A 19546-nucleotide genomic window follows, 5' to 3' on the forward strand; every position below is an offset into this window, starting at 1 on the left:
CACAGAGGACCTCTGGCTGCTGGCCTGGACCGGCGAGGGCAGAGGCTCTAGGCTGAGAGCCTCAGTGGTCTCCCTCTGCCCTCCACTTCCCCGGCAGGGACTGGTCTGGCTGAGCCTGCCAGGAGGCCAGCAGTGCCCGGAGCTTGCGTGGCAGCGCTCTCGGGAATGTGGGGCAGATCAGGGAAGGGCAGTGGGCGGCCCTGAGAGCGCTCCGGGCAGCCGGCCGACCTGTGCACAGCCACCCTCCAGCCCTCCAGGCCGCCCGGTCCTGTCCTTACTGACACTGGAGGCACCCAGGGTCTTTCTGTCCTCCAGCTCCTGGCTGTTCCCCACCCTGTGCAGCCGGACCCCCCCAGCCCCTAAGCGCCCGACGACGCGACACGGTGACGTCTGTCCTCTCTCTTCCCGTGCCTCCGTGACGGGGAGTCCGGACGGGGTCAGGACAGAGGTCAGACGTCCTCGGGCCGCCTCCGCACGCGGCCGCGCCTCTGTCAGGGCCTCCCCGCGGGCCGCCGACGGCCACCTGCGCCCTCTCCGCGGGGGCGTCCGACCCAGTCCTCCGGGGACACCCGCGACGGTGCTGAGCTCCCGCAGTCGCCGGCAGGGCAGGTCCCGATGCCCCGCAATCGTCTCAGGGCGTCCGGGACCCCGTCCTTCTCCGCGGTCCCCTGCGCGGCCGGGAATGGGCTTCGGGACCGGCCGACGGCGCTGGGGTGGGCAGGGTCGGCTCGGCGGCGGCCTCGTCCTCCGCGGGGCTCCGTGTCCGACGCCCCCGCGTCTGCTCTGCGGGGCCAGCAGCTCTCGCGTCCTTCCGTCCGAGCCCGGCCGTCGGGGCCCTGCGGCCCGGATCACGGCGGGCGCCGCCCCCTGACCCCTCCCGGAGACCCGGGCCACCGACCGCCGGGTGGGGCCGTCGTGTGTGCAGGGGCGGGGCCGTGGGGACCCCCCGGGCGGACGTGGGCGGGGCCGTGGGGACCCCCCGGGCGGACGTGGGCGGGGCCGTGGGGACCGTCCGGGCGGACGTGGGCGAGGCCGTGGGGACCGTCCGGGCGGACGTGGGCGGGGCCGTGGGGACCGTCCGGGCGGACGTGGGCGGGGCCGTGGGGACCCCCCCGGGCGGACGTGGGCGGGGCCGTGGGGACCCCCCGGGCGGACGTGGGCGGGGCCGTGGGGACCCCCCGGGCGGACGTGGGCGGGGCCGTGGGGACCCCCCGGGCGGACGTGGGCGGGGCCGTGGGGACCCCCCGGGCGGACGTGGGCGGGGCCGTGGGGACCCCCCGGGTGGACGTGGGCGGGGCGGGCGGTGCTGACCCTCTGGCGCCGACGTGTGCGGCGGCTCCGCGCTCCGACGGCCGCGGGGGCCGGGGCGGCCGGGGCCGGAACCCTCCAGGCCCGGCGGCTGTGGTCGGGGGACCGCGCGCGGGCGGACCGGGGGACGCTGAGGCCGGCGCACCCGCGTCCGGGGCGCCGGAAGAAGCGGAGCCTTGTGGGAAGGGCGCGCGGCGGCGGCGGCTTCCGCTGCGATGGCGGCCTCGTCGGCGGCGCTGCCCGCGGGGCCGTAGCCGGTCGGGCGCGTCGGGAGCCCGCGAGGCGTGCGGCGGCGGGCGCGGGCGGGGGCTCCGCAGGGCGAGCATGGCGGCCCCGGACCAGAAGTCCCCGAACGTGCTGCTGCAGAGCCTGTGCTGCCGGATCCTGGGCAGGAGCGAAGGTAGCGCGGCCGGGCGGGCGGCTCGCGGCCGGGGCGCGTCCGGGAGGCCGGGGCGGGGCGGGGGCGCGGGGGGCGCGGGGCCTCGGGACACGGCGCCGCTCGGCCTGTCCTGCGGGACGCGCGGGGGCACCGGGGGCGTCCTGGGGGGTCGCGGACGCCGGCCGCGTCGGTCCGCGAAGTCGCTGCGGGCGGGGACGGACGCGCTGGCCCCGCCGCGGGGACGGACTGGGCCGCGGGTCGTGGGCTCGACGCCGCCGGGCGGGCCGCGGGTCCGGGGGGGCCGCTGCGTGCTGGGCGGGGGCGCGACCGCGGAAAGCGCGGGGGCGCGGGAAGTCCGCGGCGGCGGTGGCGGGGCCGGAGCGAGCCGCGGGGAGGCCGGGGTGGGTGCGGCGCGCCTCGGTGCCTCGCGGGTCCGCGGTTTCCTCGGGGCCGGGCCGCGCTCCCGCCTGCGCCTCGCGGCTGGACGCCGAAGGCCGCTGCCCGCTCGTCGCCGCGGGTCGGCGAGACACCGGCGTCTCTAGGACTGGGGGCTGCGGGCCGCGGCCGGTGGAGGCTCGCAGAGGTCGGACAGCCCCGGCGCGGACGCCCGCCCGCCCTCTGCGCGGAGCCGGGTCGGAACTGCGAGGCCGCGGCGTCTCCGGGACCCGCAGGCCTCCCCGTGGCCGCTCCGAGCGCGGGACGCGGCGCACCGAGGCGCCTCCGGCTGACCCGCCTGCCTCCGTGAGCGCCGGCGCCGTGCGGACCGCGGACTTGGCAGTGCGGACGGCGCCGGCGTCTTTCTCTGCTTCGGAAGAGCTTATTTACTCAGTGATCCCTCGACGGCGGGCGGCGGGAGCGCACCAACCGAGACGGGGCGCGCGCGGGAGCGCGGGCAGCCCCGGGGCTCGGCCCAGGGCCTGAGCCTCAGCAGTTGCCGCCGGTGCCCTGAGAGCACGTTCTCACTCGTGCTGGTTCCCCGACACGCAGAGGCTTCGGGTTCCTGCTGTCCTGCTGTCCCGTCGCACACACTGGGCACGGCTGCTTTTCCAGGGCGGCCGTGCTGACCGGTAACTGACGCTGGGTTTACTTACTGATTTTCCCCTAAAGTAAGCCCTACGCCGATGTGGGGCTTGAGCTCATGAGCTTGCGGACTCCACGACCCACCGAGCTAGGGGGAGCTGGGGAGGGGGCGAGAGAGACAGACGGAGGATGCGACAGTCTTGAGCCACTCCAAGCCCAGCCGGGAGCCCGATGCGGGGCTCCATCCCAGGGGCCTGCGGTCATGACCCGAGCCCTGAGCTGAAATCAAGAGTTGGAGGCGTAGTTAACTGAGCTTCCAGGTGCTCCTTGTCACTTTTATCTATTTATTTATTTGACAGACCTAGATGACAAGTAGGCAGAGAGAGAGTTGGCGCAGGAGGGGGAAGCAGGCTCCCCGCTGAGCAGAGAGCCCGATGCAGGACTCGATCCGAGGACCCTGGGATCATGACCTGAGCCGAAGGCAGAGGCTTCAACCCACTGAGCCACTGAGGTGCCCCACCCCACCGTCACTTTTTTTTTTTATTTATTTATTTGACAAAGAGAGATCACAAGTGGGCAGAGAGGCAGGCAGAGAGAGAGGAAGAAGCAGGCTCCCTGCTGAGCAGAGAGCCCGATGCGGGACTCTATCCCAGGACTCTGGGATCATGACCTGAGCTGAAGGCAGCGGCTTAACCCACTGAGCCACCCAGGCGCACCCCCCCCCCCCGTCACTTTTAATATGAGTTTCATATGAATCAGGTTTTCATAGAGTACTAAAAATTTTTTTCTAGTGGGCTTCAAGGGACCCTCAGAAACAAAGCACCAAAGTGTGATAGTATTTGACATTTTTATAAATTTAGTATGACCATTATTTCTCACCTTTCCCAGCCTGAGAATCTGCTAGAAGTGCGTACTGCCAGCAGTGACGGGAAAGTTCCCCCTGCATTCCTGGTCCTCTCCCAGAGCACGTTTCCCGTATTATGTCTTTGGAGAGTCCGTTCTGTCTGTGGAAACAGTGTTCTTGATGTTACGGTGTCGCACCTCTGTCGGGGACAACTTTCCTTTTCATACTTTGTGATTCACTGTTTCACAAGAGATCACAAATACAGGAGTTTCTGTTTGGTGAGTATTTCCACCCAGATGCTCAGGTGTGATGACCGTACCCTGTGCCTTAAGGGGACCCCCTGCTGCATAGCGGCACTGGGCGTGCGTCCTGAGCCACGGGGCAGGCCGAGGAAGGAGTCTTGTCTTCCTGGGTCTTGTGCCTCAGGTGGTATTGTTGTTGGTGTCATGATTTTCCAGAAACGGTGTGCAGCTCTTGATGGAGTTCCCGGTAAGTTATGGTCTTCCCTGATTACATATACTTGGGGAAATTGGTGTCTGTTAACTAGACATTACAGCCTACATCAGGAGTACCTGGTCGGCTCTCAGTGCAGTGTCTGCCTGCGGCTCGGGTCAGGTCCCGCGTGGTGAGGCTTCTTGCTCTGCAGGGAGTCTGCTGCTCCTTCTCTCTCTGCCCCACTCATGGGCCAGCTCACTGTCTCTTAAATAAATAAAAATTATAAAAATAATGACACTTACAATAAATGTATGTTGAAATGTGCACCAATGTCCATTAACATACTGAAATTCCAGAGTTTTAGGCTTCATTTTAAAGTCGTGCTTAGTAGTCTTACCATTTTAAAACGAGTTAATATGCAGAAATCCTGATTTAGATTTCTAATACAGAAAGTGCTGTTCGGTTTAACCTGTCTAAATAACCAGACCCTTTTGGGGATCCTTAATCCTCGGAGTGGAAAGGGGGCCTGAGACCGAACAGTCTGAGAACCAAAGATCCAGAACAATGTGTTCGTGTTTTAGTTCTCGTGTGGGAGCACCGCGCTTCATTCGGTGCGAACTGTGCATGGGATCACCTGTGATCTGTGTCAGCCGGACCGCTGGGTCACGGGCCCCCGCTGCCCGGCGGTGCGTTTGTTGTTTGTTGTGTTGTTTGTTGTTTGTGTCAACAGTGTCTTACTGCATCTGAGTCTTCGTGCCTTGTCCCTTTGAATTGTCCACATGGGATGCTTATCCGGAATTAATCTTGGGCCCTGGCTCCGGGTGCTGATTCTGTGGGAGCGCATGAGCTGGAGGGACGCGGCGCGGCTGACTCCCGAGCCCTGAAGCAGCTGTGGTTCAGCTGGTGCCTTGTCCGCCAGTCCTGTAGGACAGCAGCGTCGTCTGCAGGCAGGAGGAGCACTGAGGCACAGAGTCCAGCCTTACCGGTCAGCTCAGTCTGCCCTGGTCACCTTGGGAAGCCCTCGAGGGCACCCAACGGCGGTGTTGGCGCTTGCCTGAGCGGCGCGCGCCTCTCCCTGCATCTCTGCGTGCAGTTTTCTTTGATCTGAGTGTGCGTGGAGTCCTTCTGGGTTCTTTCTGGAGAAGAAGCCTCATCACATGGGGGAGGAGAATTTGTTTCCTCTGTGTAATCTACAGGATGAAGAGCAGATTACCTTGCTGAGAGGTTAGATCTGGGTGCTTTGTTGAGTTGTGGTTATGATGGTGGTAGTAGACATGACATACCTTGAAATGACATTTTCAGATTAATAACAGCCATAAAAATAGCTAATGCTTCTCAAGTACTTAGTCTGCGCTGAAGAGCGTGTGCACCGTGAGCTCGTGTGTTCAGCTCCCAGTGGCGCTGGGGTTGGGGTACTTAGTACCCTCCTCTGGGAGCTGGGGAGACCCACGTCTCTGGTTCCAGCACCTGATGTCTTGAAGTCCTTCCCTCCTGTTCTTCGGTGTCGCACTTGACAGCTTCCCTGTCTGTGAGCTGAGTGGAGGCAGGATAGTGCTGGCCCTGCCTGTGGCACGGCCTCTTGCCTCTGGCCTCACCTGCTAGTTCTAGGGGGGGCGTGTGGGGTCAGCGCAGTGTCCGCTCTCTGGGACTTGTCGGACGCCGTGTCCCGGAGTTCACTGGTACCGGGTCTTCTTAAACAGCTCTTCTCGGAGGCGGGGTGGAGTAGCCCTGGCCTCCCTTCCAGGCTGCCGGCGCCCAGAGCGGTTCGGAGGTGGGAACAGAAGACATTCCTGAGGTGTGTTGTGGCTTAAAAAAATAAAAAAAGTTAAATACTCTTTTAATCTTGGACAGAGCCAGTCATCAGAGAGCTACAGCCGGGCCTCCTGACCTGGGTCTCGACGGACTGACTTCAGCTTGTCTGATTGGGATTTTCGAACCCACCGGCGCCAGCATCCTCTGGGAAATCAGGTGCATGGTCGCGCACCGTGGCTCACGGTAGTGCCGAGTGGCTCCTCCTGGCAGAGGGCTGCTTCCTCAGAGAGGCCTTCTCCAAGTGGCCCACTTTATGGGGTCCCCCTTTCATTTGTCGTTGTGGGATCCTGCCCGTTTTCTGAGCAGCCCTGACCACAGGCTGATCCGCTGTGTAGGTCCGTGCCTCGTTTCTCGGATTCTCGCCGAGACGGCCTCGTTAGCCGCTGCTCTGTTCCGCTGCTGGTGTGGTAGGATTTGGGGAGTGTTAGCCTAGAGATCTGTGGTGAACGTTGTCTGCTACTTCGCAATTTCATCTTCGATGGTTAGGCTGGCTAAACAGCTAATTGCCAATAGTCCGTGTTCCGTGCAGCTGCCCTGGGAAGCCAGGTAGGTTTTACTCAAAAACAGTAAGATGGGTTTGCAAATGTTTGATGTCAGCAAGAAAGATAGACAACAAACTTGGTCGGCAAGGAGGCAGGGTGAGATGCTGCAGGGGACCAGTGCCTTGTGCAGAGACACGGGCGGCGGGGGGGGGGGGGGGCGCTGGCAGGGGCGCGCCTCTGGTGTGGAGGAGGTTTGAGCGTTTGTTAGAAAAAGCAAAACTTAATGAGACTTTTGGAGTAGCGATGTTAGTCTGATGTACTTGAATAGGTTGTTAGTAAACTGTGTTTTTGTGGAACTCAGGATCATGGGAATCTGAAGTAGTCTTTGAGTAGAATAGCCGCACAGGCACCCCTTTGTAAGCACGTAGTTTCCAGTGCCACATTTTGTTTCTCTCTGAGCAGTGCTGGGGGGCTCGAACTCAACCCCGAGATCAAGACCTGAGCTGAGATCAAGAGTTGGACACATAACCAGCTGAGCCACCGAAGCACCCCAGTGCCACTTTTAATAGATATAAAATTAACATTTACTACTTAGAAAACTTTAAAAGTGTGGGAAAGTAGGAGGGAGAAAATCAAAACCACTTGCTCATGTTAGGTTTCCGCCGAAACAGTCTGTTTCCTTTGCCTCCTCTCCCCGTACTCCCCGAGTCCCGAACACAGTGTGTGCTCTGTGCTTGCCCCGCGTGCGTGCGTGTTCGGGGTGTGCTTGGGACGGGAAGGCCCGGGAGGGTCAGGTGGCATTTAGTAGAGAACCAAGTGACGTGCGGAAGGAGCCCCAGGAAGGTGTGGGGGAAGACGGCCCAGGTCTGCGTGGGACGCAGGCGTCCTGTGCCCCAGCGTGGGCAAGGTGGGGAAGTGTGGCCGGGCACGGGCAGAGCTGCGGGCCGGAGGGGGTGGGAGGGCCTCGGTGAAGGGGCAAGAGCCGGGTTGGACGGGCCGTCCTGGTGAGTTTGGGTTTTGTTCTGGGTGTGTTGGGAGGGTTCAGGCAGAGCGATGGTACTACTTACGTTTTAAAAAGATCACTCTGAATTGGGTAATTTCAGGGCGCAAGAGTGGGATGTGGTGACCGAGCTACCGAGGGGACCCCTTCAGGTGAACGGCGGCTGTGGAGTAAATCCCCCGCGTGGGGCTGCTTGGCTCACGGAGAACGCATGCGTAGCTTTTAGAGACCCTGCCGGGATGTTTTGCGGAGCATCAACATCAGCATCAGCATCGGTGCCAGCTCCGTGCTCACCGAGTCCCGGGAGGGCTCCCTGCCGGGTGGTTTTTATTGCTGCGGTTCTAACAGACGAATAATGGTGGCTCTTTGTGGCTTTAAATTGTGTTTCCCTGGGACGCCTGGGTGGCTCAGTTTGTTAAGGCTCTGCCTTCAGCTCAGGTCATGATCCCAGGGTCCTGGGATCGAGTCCCGCATCAGGCTCCTTGCTCAGCAGGGAGCCTGCTTCTCTGCCTGCTTGTGTTCTCCCGCTCGTGCGCGCTCTCTCTCTCTCTCTCTCTCTGACAAATAAATAAATAAATAAATAAAATCTTTACAAAAAAAATAAATTGTGTTTCCCTGACTATCGCCCTCGGCCCGCAAGGTCGACGAGAACCCTGGTTCGGATGCATCTTCTCTCTCTATTTCCGCAAGTCGACACACTTATATTCGCTTACATGACCAATCAGCGAGCAGGGTACAGGAGCGAGCGAATCAGGCTGTGCACCTAAACGAACAACTTCGCTGGCAACCAATGCTGTTTCCGTCCTCTTTGGGCGTTCCGCTGAGTCTCACGCGGCCATCCTCACCTGGCAACTAGCCAGGCGCCATCTTTTAATGGCGGAGGCCGCCCTGGCCAGGGGCCTGCCTCGGACACCTGACGGTCAATGTCTTCGACCCTCTTGTCTTGTGTGTCCTTGCTGTTCATCTTCTTGGTGAATTGTCCGTTGGGAACTTTTGCTTTTTTTTTTACTGTTTTCTTCCCCCCCCTTTCCTGCATTTTGAGAGTTCTCTCTCTCTGTGCATCTGGATTCAAGTCCTTTTCTGTGTTTTGCAAATGTTTTCTGAGTATTTTCATTCTCTTAACATTGTCCTTTGCACAGCAAGAGTTTAATCGTGGATGGACTCCAGTGATCACATCTTGTTATGGTTTAGGATTTTGGTATTTTATGTAGAATCTTTGTCTAACTCTAAGTCACAAAGATGTCTTCTGTTGGATTTTTTCCCTCTCAGAGTGTTGTGGGCTCATGTTTTATGCTTCCTATGACACAGCTTGCATTGATTCTTGTATATGTTGTATGCTGTGTGCCGACATTCTTTTCTGAGTTTGGAAAAGAAACCCATCACCCCCTCATTTAATTTGCTTTATTCTTTAAGGTTTTTAAAACAGCTTTAAAAACCTGTTTTTTAAGAAAAGATTTTACTTGTTAAGGGTGAGCAGGGCGAGGGGAGGTGGTGGGACCGAGGAGGAGGGCAGAATCTGAAGCCGAACGTGAGCCCAGCTCGGGGCTTGGTCGCAGGACCCCGAGTTCATGACTGAGCTGAAGTCAAGAGTCGAGTCACCCAGGCGCCCCTGAAAACATGGTGATACCATGGCCCCATTCCAGATCGATACATCCTGATTGGTGAAAGATGGGGTTTAGAATCAGTATGTTTTTAGGGCGCCTGGCTGGCTCAGTGGGTTAAGCCGCTGCCTTCGGCTCAGGTCATGATCTCAGGGTCCCAGGATCGAGCCATTGGGTTCCCTGCTCAGCAGGGAACGTGCTTCCTCCTCTCTCTCTGCCTCCCTCTCTGCCTACTTGTGATCTGTGTCTGTCAAATAAATAAATAAAATCTTTAAAAAAAAATCTTTAGAATCAGTATGTTTTTAAGAGTAAACTTCAATTTTAGAATGAGTTTCAATTTACAGAGACATGGGGACTGCCATAGAGCGTCCCCTTGTGCTGCGACCTCCCCCGTTACTGGCGGCTTACATTAGGATGGTAGGTCGTGCAGTGAGGGACTCTCTCAACGCAGTCACTGCATGCTTCCCATAGATTTCCTCACTACTGCCTGATGTCGCTTTGCTCCTATAGGGTTCCTGCAAGGCACCGTGTGACCTTGAGCTGTCCTGTCTCCTTGGGCTCCTGTTGGCTCTGATAGTTTCTCAGACTTTAAAAATCACTATTTTTTTGATGACCTTGACAGTTTTGAGGATTGAAAGTTACTTTACAGAACATCTCAGTTGGAATTTAGCTGGTGTTTTTTTCGCTCGAAACTAGACTGTGATTCTGTCTGTTGGGCAGAAGGCCCCAGAGTCCAGAGTGCCCTTCTCATCGCCTTATATCTGGGGTGTATGGTGTCAGGGCGCCTGTCACGTGGTCACTGCGGTCTTGACCTGGATTGCCTGGCTGAGGTATGTCTGTCAGTTGTCTCCTCTGCCCGGAGCTCTTCCCCACTCCCAGGCTCCCCTCTTGGCTGGGCAGACGCCACGCGGCCCATGCTTACCTGCTGGGCGTCATGGTGCACCTGCCCCTTGAGGCCGGCGGCTGCAGAAGGGACCTGACCTTCGTTTTCAGAAGTTTCTGTGGGATCAGCGACAGTATTGCCACTTTGATCCCTGAATTTATGTTTGTCTTTTCTTGATCACAAATTTGTTTCTCAATTCCAGTTTTTAAGAACCAGCTTTTGGTTTCACTGATTTTGTTTTTCTTATTTTTTCTGTAAATTTCATTGATTTTTGCTTTTATCTTTATTATTTCTTAATGGTCTGAGTTTAGTTTGCTTTTCTTTTTCTAGATTTTATTCTGTAAGCCGAGATTATTGACTTGAAACCTGTCTTCCTTTTTTTTTTTTTTTTTAAGATTTTATGTATTTATATGACAGACTGCGCAAGTCGGCAGAGAGGCAGGCAGAGAGAGGAGGAAGCAGGCTCCCCGCTGAGCAGAGAGCCTGATGCGGGGCTCGATCCCAGGACCCCGAGATCATGACCTGAGCCGAAGGCAGCGGCCCACCCCACGGAGCCCCCAGGCGCCCCAAGAGACCCATCTTCCTTTTTAATCAAAGCATTTTATACTCTACATTTTTCCCCCAAACACTGTTTCAGCTGAACCCCACATATTTTAATGTGTTGTGTTTCCATTTTCATTCAGTTCAAGATGTTTTCTGATTTTCTTTGAGACTTTCTCTGGCTGTCGTGCTATGTAGGGCCATGTTGATTGTCTTGCAGACGGGGGAGGATTTTTCTGTTACTGATCTCAAGTGTAATTCTTAATTCTGTTCCTCGTGGAGAACACACTACGAGTAATTTTGGTTATTTTGTATTTAATAAGGTTTGTTCTGTGACCCCCAGCTTAGTCTGTCCTGGTGAGTGTTCCCCGTGTGTTTGAAACTTCCGTAAGTGCCACCTGGGCTTGGCAAGGCCTGCCTGGTTCTGGGCTGCTCAGGTGTGCATCCTTGCTCGTCCTCTGATTTTTCTGATGATGGAGGAAAGGCATTTTTGCCCATGGTGCCTGTTGGACTGTCTGGGGTTTCGTTGTGTTCGTGGTTTGGGGGATGTAGGTTGGGATGCGCCCTGCGGGGTGGTTGTGCTTCAGGGAAAGGTAGGGCTGTTGCTGCTGTTACCCTGTAAGGATGTTGACTCCGGGGCCTGGGAATGAGGCTGGGGTCTGTTGTTCAGTCTGCTGCTTCTACTTCATGTCCTTTGCTGTCCTCGTGTCCAGCCAGATCCTCTGTGGTTTGTCTGGGCGAGGTCCTCCCTGCTCGTCTGGGTGAGCGGGAAGCGGCAGAGGCCCCGGGACTCTGTTCTCCAGCCGGACTTCCCGCCCGACCTCGTCTGCCCCAGGTCACTCACACCTTCCGCGCGGGGGAGGCTGCAGGTCCCCCTCTCTGGAGCCTCCCTGGTTTCCTGTTGGCACTCGTGTCGTGTGCCCTTCCCCCCTCCAGCGGACACTGGACCTGGAGCCTCCCGCTCCTCACACTGGTTGACTTCTCTTCGCTGTGGTTTCCGCCTTGTTTCCTTTGCCCCGTGGGTTTCTGCTTTTGTACAAACAAACAGAATTCTTGATGCTCAGTGGGGTTTTCGGCGGGAGTGGAGGCAGACGTCTGTGGTTAAGCCGCCGTCCCGATCCGGGGTGCCAGTGTGCTTTGATTCTCAAGATCCCCTTCGGTGCTCCACGTCTGTGGATCCAGTCAATCTTGGAATGTCTTGGGGTTCTCCGGGACACGCCTGCCTCTCAAGGGCCGCGCTCGGTCTGCAACTCTACCTGCTCCTTTTTTGTGGTGACCGGCGCTGGTCACCGTCTGTCTCCTAGGATTCTTCACACTGTGGCCCTGCTGCCGTCTCCTTTCCGTGGTTTCGGGGACCGTATTTTATTCATTCATGTGCCTTGGTCTCTTACGAGCTCCTCTGTCTGCTCAGGGAAGACCTGAGCGAGGTGGGAGCTCCATGGAGGTCCGCGATCCGCACCTGACGCCAGGCGGCGAGCGCATTCCCTGAGCGCCAGTGACCTGCGATCTCCTGTTCCCTTGCAGCTGACGTGGCCCAGCAGTTCCAGTACGCCGTGCGCGTCATCGGCAGCAACTTCGCCCCGACGGTCGAGAGAGACGAATTTCTTGTAGCGGAAAAAATCAAGAAAGAACGTACGTATTTTTTTCGGTGTCACAGTGTGTAGGATTTTTGAACTTGTGTGCGTGCGTATACATACACACGTGTGCAGACGTGTGGTTCCAGGCATGGTGTAATTACAGGTGCTGTTAGTGTGTATATAAAACATGTATTAAAAACATCGACAAGGGGTGCCTGGGTGGCGCGATGGGTTAAGCCTCTGCCTTCGGCTCAGGTCATGATCTCAGGGTCCTGGGATAGAGTCCCGCATCGGGCTCTCTGCTCAACCGGGAGCCTGCTTCCTCCTCTCTCTCTGCCTGCTTGTGATCTCGGTGTGTCCAATAAATAAATAAAATCTTTAAAGAAAAATATGGACAACTTAATTGTGTCTTTTATTAGAACATAGTGCGGGTGCGGGCGATGAAGCTGGCTGCGAGCTCCGGACCATCCTGCTGCTTGTGGGGCTTACGCGCCCCCTCCGCCCCCTCTGACCAGGGGCCATGGAGCGGCACAGTAGCCTCTGCTGCTGTCCGCATCCAGACTTCTGGTACTGTAGAAGTTGTGAGCATCTTCATTCTGAGCTGTACTGAAGGCTCTCGTAGACATCATTACCTTCGAGAAGAAAGCTCTTCCTTTATTAGCTCTGGGTTGCTGACGTGTTTGTTCTCTGTGCGAGGTGGGGCCCCGGCACTGTGTGAGGGACGGCGCTTTGCACAGAGCGGTCCACATAGGCAGATTTCTCTTGTGCCCGTTGGAGGGTGGCTTTTCTCTGGAGGCCGGCTCCTCGCGGTTCTCCGGGCTGTCCGAGCCCAGCTTCGGCTGCCAGAAAGCAGGCCTTGCCATGAAGGTCACCGCGTTCTCCCTGCTGAGGCCTGGCCTGGCTCTGAACTGCCTGGACGAAATGGGCTTCGGACTGACTTCAGCGTTGGCAAACCCGTAATGATGCCTTCTAGGATTTCCCTTCTTTGTCGATTAGTCACCCGAGCTGGTGCGTCCTTTACTGCGTTTGACCCGTGGTCTGCACGCCCTGCTGTGGAGCCCAGCTCGGGGGGGCGGCCCTGCTGGCGAGGTGGTGCCACTCGGGTACCTTGGCTTGGCCGTCCTCTCCTCGGCACAGCCCTGAAGTGACCCTTCCGTTGGTGTTACTGAGCGAAATGTATTATTTAGGGGAGGGACACAAATGGAGGATTGATCCTGCTGTTAACCTCTAAAATCTTATTTTTTAAAAAAAATTTTATTTGAGAGAGAGGGAATGAGAGGGGGAAGGTCAGAGCAAGAAGCAGAGTCCGTGCTGAGCAGGGAGCCCGATTCGGGACTTGAGCCCCGGACTCTGGGATCATGACCCGAGCCAAAGGCAGGCGCCCAACCAGCTGAGCCACCCAGGCGCCCCTAAAATCTTATTTTTATTTACATTTCTTGTCTGTAAAGCTGAACATAAGAGCCCCGCTCTCCTGGAGCTGTAACACTATCACATCTCGGATGATTTTAGTATTTCGGACTTTAGATTATTTTCCATTTTGGATGATTAGTGACATCTCTGGCCACCAGGAACTGTGTTAACAGACCGTTCCCTTTGCAGATTCGCATCTCAAGGCCTCCTGGGGCGCATGTGTGCGAACACATAATCCAGTTTATCACGGGCAGTGAGGAGGGCCCATGGTGTGATGAACACTGGGCGTGGTACGCAGCCCACGAGTTGTTGAGTGCTACGTCTGAAACTAGTGTCCTACTTGCTGGCTCATTGAGTAGAAAAAGTTTGAACTCAGAGTCACAGGACAGGCAGTGACATTGCTGGAGTGGATGTTGCAAAGAAGTCTTGGGATCTCCTTTAAGAAGAAAGCTGTGGTCCTGCATAGTTGGGGTGTGTGTACCTTCTGCGGTTTCGCAGACCGGTGTGTCGACGCAGCACGCCTTTTCTGCCTCTTCCCACCAGGTGGCCGCTGCTCTGTTGGGCACCCCACGCTGTCAGCACCCGCTCGGGGTCTGAGGCGGCCCAGCTGCCGGCAGTGCAGTATTACTTATGTTTCTCTCGTGTCATGGTCACCACGGACTTCCCGGTTTCATTAAATCTTACATAGAAGCTTTTTGATACTTGAGTACAGTCTTCAGTAGATTGAATTAAGGTAGTTCTGTCCTTTGGAATAATACAAAAGTCATTTTCCATTTTATATGGTGGACTTAAAATACAAAACAGTAGCACATTTTATACTGTTGCAAAACTGATCATGTGTGACAAAATTTAACACCTAATGATTTCTGAATTTCTCACATTAGTGAGTGGGGTACATTGTAAGTAAAGATTCATTTTGCAGTCTGACAGATAAAACATTTTCTGGTGAATGTTCTGTTTATTTTTATTTGTGTTATGTACAGTTTTGTTGTTCTGTGATTGTTTGCATGTGTGAATTAGTGTCGGTCTCATTCTATAGAAAGAACATCTCTTGCTTAACTTAATGACTGTATTTATTTGGAGTATTTTTGTATATTTGAAAAGGAAATTAGTTGAATTTTAATTGCATTATCTTAGTTGAAAGCATTTTGTAGCAATACCCTTTAAAGGCAGTTTTGCTCTTAGGACAACTTGGTAGAGCAGATGGGACAGGGGTGACAAAACCTCTGGTCTGTGGTTCGTGAGGTCGGAACGTGATACCAAGAACCATTCCCAGCTGGTGTGCATGAGAAAGGATCGGCCGGCAAGCCAGTTACTGTCTTTCTGCAAACCGGTTGGAGCGTTTAGAGCTCCGTGACCTTGGCTGATGAGATCTCCAGACAGCAGTCCTGCTGCTGTTCGCTTGGTGGTGAAGGTGGCACCTCTTCTTCCGGGGCGGGCGCGCGCACAGCTGCTGTGTGCGGTGTGGCAGGTGTGGGTGCGTGGGGTCTCCTCCCTCGGGGCCCGGGCCCAGCCTGTGGCCTCATCCTTTGTGGAACGGATCAGAGCACGGGCACCTGGCTTGTTTTTGGCTTCCAGGAAGCCAGTGAGTGTAGCGCAGGCGTCTGAAGACATTTACTGGTGTCTGCTCCGTGTCCGCAGAAACAGTGGCAGCGTGCGGTCCTGAGTCAGGCCATTGTGAAGGCTTCACTCATTGCCGTCTGGATTCAGCACTGCCACGGCGTTCTCACCTACGTCTCGCTCCAGGGAGTCGCTGAGGAGTCAAACTGGTTGTCCTCGGCCTCACCGGACCGCTTGTTGATGTTTGCAGATAGAACCCAAAGGTCCCATCATTCTGTTACTTCGGCCAACTTTCTCGTAAACTCTGATTGCAGCCTCGTGTTGTCCAGATTTACAAATGTCAGAGAGATTAAAGGCACGGACTGAGTCTGCAGAGCTGGAACGTTACCTGTTGGCGAGTTATTTCGACTCTTAAGCTCGGGATTCTTTGCAGACGTCAGTTACCTGTTTCCGTGGGCGAAACGACCGTAGACGGATTCCGGTGTACGCGGTTAACCTTCTCCTTTTCTGTGCTCACTTTCCAGTTATCCGGCAAAGACGGGAGGCGGACGCTGCCTTGTTCTCGGAGCTGCACAGGAAGTTACACTCACAGGTACAGCATGTCCTGCGGGGCCGCGGCCGGCGGGCCGCTCTGGGGGCTGGGCGCCGCGTTCCACTTGTCTGCGTTGAGTGGTGGCTTCTAACAGTAGATTGCGTTTGCTTCTTAAGAGCTTTCCAACATTAAAAGTAAGGTTTAGATGGATTTAATGGTACATTGCTAATGAAGTCGATGGAAGCCGTGTGGGGAGAGTCATGGGCATTAGGGACGGCTGAGCTCCCGGGGCAGAGGGCTCCGTTCCCTCGTGGGGAGGGAGCACACTGGTGCGAGTCTTCACCACACATCACACCGAGTGCCGGTCCTCTAGATCCGTGCTCCTGTTCTGGGATCAGGCCCTGATCGGGGCCGTTCGAGTGAATAACTGAAAAAAATTTTGATTTTGAACATTTTGTGATTGGATGTTGATAACTTGCCCACAAGTGATTTGTGTTTTTTTTTTAAACCTTTTCTTCCCCTAAACAGAAGCCTCTGCTCTCCTGTACACGCAGAGATTAACCGGGGGTGAGAGTCCTGTGTTCTGCCGGGACGGAAGTGTAGCTCATGTAGCTCTCCCCTCCCCCGTCACGGAGAAGAGAGGCCACAGAAGCTTCCTGCTTGGCTCTTTGAGTACAGTGATTTTTACTGAGTTGTGCCTAAGCCTCTTAGAGATTGAACTCGTCTTTCAAGTTTCTCTATTTGTTTTCTTTTATTTTTTTTTTAAAGATTTAAAAAAAAAAAATTTGACAGAGCTCTCAAGTAGGCAGAGAGGCAGCAGAGAGAGAGAGGAGGAAGCAGGCTCCCCGCTGAGCAGAGAGCCCGATGGGGGCTCGATCCCAGGACCCTGCGATCATGACCTGAGCCGAAGGCAGAGGCTTTAACCCACTGAGCCCCCCAGGCGCCCCTCTCTTTATTTCTAATTTAAAATGGTGGTTTTCCAAAATTGTGTTTGGAACGCTGACTGCTCATTCTTAGACAGTGTTGAGACAGCCGGCTCCCTGGGGCTGACAGCCAGGCAGCGGGGCTCATTGCGCGGCTGAAAGGAGACGGGCGGTGCCGGGATGCGGCAGGACCGCTCGTAACCAGGCTGGTCAGGAGGACACCGCAGAGAAGCAGCCGTCCCGTCTGCCGTCGATATTTCCTCCGTCGTCCCACTGAGGGCCCTTCTCGGCTGTGCGTCCTGTGAGGCGCGGGCAGGACTCGGGGCGTGGCAGGAGTGAGGTTGGGGACGGGGACCCGGAATTCCCCGGTGGCAGTCTCGATGTCGCCGAGCTGGCTAGAGGCGCAGCGAGTGTGCCGTGGTCCCTGCCGGGAGAAAGGGGCACGGGGTAGGGGTGGCACAGGGCAGGTGGAGGGTCAGGGCTGGCCGGTGGCCAGCTGTGCAGGGGTGACGTTGGTCGGGAGGGATGAGTGCCGCCTGACGCTGCACGTCGGGTAGTAGCCGCTTCACACAGCCACTGGTTCTGAAGTCCCTCCGGGTCTCCCGGGCCTCGTGCATCCTCTTGCCGTTGGGCTCAGGCTGTGCATCTGAGGTTCACGCCGGAGTCGGGGTCCTGCGATGTCAGATGCTAGGTAGCAGGGCCTGAAGCGGGTCAGAAGCATCTAAGACGTCTGAGGCTGTGCCCGCTGATCGCCCCCCCTTCTGTGCGCTGCTTTGGGCTCTGGGGGCCTGAGGGCCTCTGCGTGGGGCCCCCTGGGGCTGATGGGGCTCCGGGCGGTGAGCCCCGCTGCTCTCCACTCCTGCCAGGCGGCAGCTTGGCGCTGGCTCAACAGCCCCGGCACCGCCATGCCCTGCTCCCTGGCTCTGGGGAGCGGCGTCCTCCAGCCCCTCGGGCCTGCCTGCGGGTGGGGGTCCCGCGTTCCCTGCGGTGCGCGCCCCTCTGCAGGGCCCTGCCTCGCTCGCCCCTCAGGCTGTTCTGCTGACAGGGGCGCCTCCTGCACAGGCGCCACTTGCTGGGGTGTTGGTGCCCAGCTCCATACGCTTCTACAGCTTCCTCTGCTGTGCCCTGTGTGTCGTCTGGGTTTCTCCAGGCCAGGGCGGTGGGTCCACCCTGGGACACGTGCTGCACCAGGACAGCCTGTGCTGCCTTCCCAAAGCCCCCGCCACTGGGGGGGCCTCTCCCCCGCACCGAAGGGCCCTTCTGTATTTCTTGTTTCACAGCCCCGGGGCCGTTCGCTGCTGTCCAGGCTCACCCTGCTCTTTCCTCTGCATTTTCCTTTTCTGGACCTTTGTTTGACCTGGTTTGTTAAGGCGCAGCCAGAAGCTGAGTGTCACGTTGACGCCGCTTCTCTCCCCTTCCGCGGCCTCCCAGGGCTCGTTTGTGCTTCCGCGCAGGCGGGCCTCTCCGCGGTCCCCCGGGAGTCAGGCAGGCCTCGGTTTGCAGCCCAGCTTTCGGGGATGGAGGTCGCTTAGCTTTTCACCTCTGGCTCTGTGGTTTGTGGGGCGAAGAGTGAAGCCCGTGTCCCCACGTGGGTGCGCCGACGGCAGGAGGCCGTGAGTGGAGGACGTCCCCCGTGGGCTTCCTGCAGCGGCAGCGCCCTTAGCTGACTGCCCGCCCCCTTGAAGGAGATGGGATCCGGTGAGGAGCGGCCCCTCGGACGTGGGCAGACGGGCTTCAGGCCTTGTTCCTGTGTCCGTGGGGTCCGCGAGCCCGGGGCCTGCGCACGGGGCTGTGAAGGTTGTCTGGGTAGATGCTAGGTCACCGTGTGCCTGCCTTGCCCTTGGCCGAATGACTTGTCCTTGTCATAGTCCTCCCGAATGACTGCAGTTTCCTGTGCATCTCGTCTTGTCTCCGCAGTCCAGCCTCCAGGGACTGTCGGCAGGTGCAGTCAGGCCGTTGCGGGCTTCCTGCTGTCCCACGTTTTGGTCCCACACAGGAGACCCCTTTGTCTGAGGCTTCATTCCATTCCCAGTGTCCATGCTCTTGCCTGGCGTTAGCCGGGTTCATCTGTATCCGCTTCCCTGAAAAGGCCGTCCTGCTCCCTCCTCTGCATGCGTCGCCCGTTTCTGTAGGAGACCCTGTCCTCTCTGGGGTCCTTTTGTAAGCGTTGGGCCACTTGTGACCCCCACCCCAGGTCCGAGATGTTCTGTGTCCCGCCAGGGGGCCTCTGCTGGTTTGTCTCTTTGCCACCAGAGTGAGGACTGTTGGGGCTGGTGAGCTTATTATTTCTGGAAAATTACGTGTAAATCAGTTTTTTTTTTTTAAAGAGTTTTATTTATTTGACAGACGGATGACAAGGAGGCAGAGAGGCAGGCAGTAAGAGAGGTGGGGAGAAGCAGGCTTCCCGCTGAGCAGAGAGCCTGATGCAGGGCTCGATCCCAGGACCCTGAGATCACGACCTGAGCCGAAGGCAGAGACTTAACCCACTGAGCCACCCAGGCAGCCCAGTAAATCAGTTTTTTAAGTTAGATCATAAGTTAAATACCTGAGGGCGCCTGGGTGGCTCAGTGGTTAAGCCGCTGCCTTCGGCTCAGGTCATGATCTCAGGGTCCTGGGATCGAGTCCCGCATCGGGCTCTCTGCTCAGCAGGGAGCCTGCTTCCTCCTCTCTCTCTCTCTGTCTGCCTCTCTGCCTACTTGTGATTTCTCTCTGTCAAATAAATAAATAAAATCTTTAAAAAAAAAAAAAATAAGTTAAATACCTGAGATGAGCCTTTTCTTTTACGAAACTTCCAAGGCGTATTTTCTATAATGAAGAACTTGTGTAAAGTGAACATAGCCATTGCAGTTCTGTAAAGAAAAGGTGTTTACGTATTCCAGCTTGTGCATCCAAAGGGAAGGCCGTATGAATAGAGGAGAAACACTCTGTAAATCCAGGAAGAAACACATGGAGGGTGGGCTGCTGCTGACGGGGGTGTCCGGGTGCGGCCAGAGACTGTTGGGAGCGAATGAGCTCCCGAAGGCGGCCTCCCACAGAAACCTGGCGTTGAGCTTGTCCTGGCAGCTCCTCCTTCAGGACCTTGGGTGTAGGTGTGCGTGATGCTGAGGCTTACAGCGTGTGCGTTACAGGTGCTTTTTCTTTCTTCCTGCAATGCTCTTTTATGGCCAGTGGCACTTCGTGGGGGTGGGGTGGGAAGCAGTCACCTGTTCTTTGATGGCATTTTTTTAATACTTGCTATGT

The 19546-nt window shown here is 56.9% G+C and overlaps 1 protein-coding gene across 2 annotated transcripts in view; it reads left to right on the plus strand.

The window, feature by feature from the left end:
• The first annotated feature begins 1498 nt into the window (after window positions 1-1498).
• TUBGCP3 (tubulin gamma complex component 3) overlaps window positions 1499-19546 on the plus strand; it is a 65702-nt gene continuing 47654 nt past the window's right edge. For both annotated transcript variants that reach the window (XM_059143779.1, XM_059143780.1), the window contains exons 1-3: window positions 1499-1708; window positions 11829-11936; window positions 15376-15443. In XM_059143779.1, the coding sequence (XP_058999762.1) occupies window positions 1633-1708; window positions 11829-11936; window positions 15376-15443 (252 nt within the window). In that variant the 5' untranslated portion in view covers window positions 1499-1632. The remainder of the gene's footprint in view (window positions 1709-11828; window positions 11937-15375; window positions 15444-19546) is intronic.

Source organism: Mustela lutreola, chromosome 13 (genome assembly GCF_030435805.1).
Source record: "Mustela lutreola isolate mMusLut2 chromosome 13, mMusLut2.pri, whole genome shotgun sequence".
Taxonomy (NCBI): domain Eukaryota; kingdom Metazoa; phylum Chordata; class Mammalia; order Carnivora; family Mustelidae; genus Mustela; species Mustela lutreola.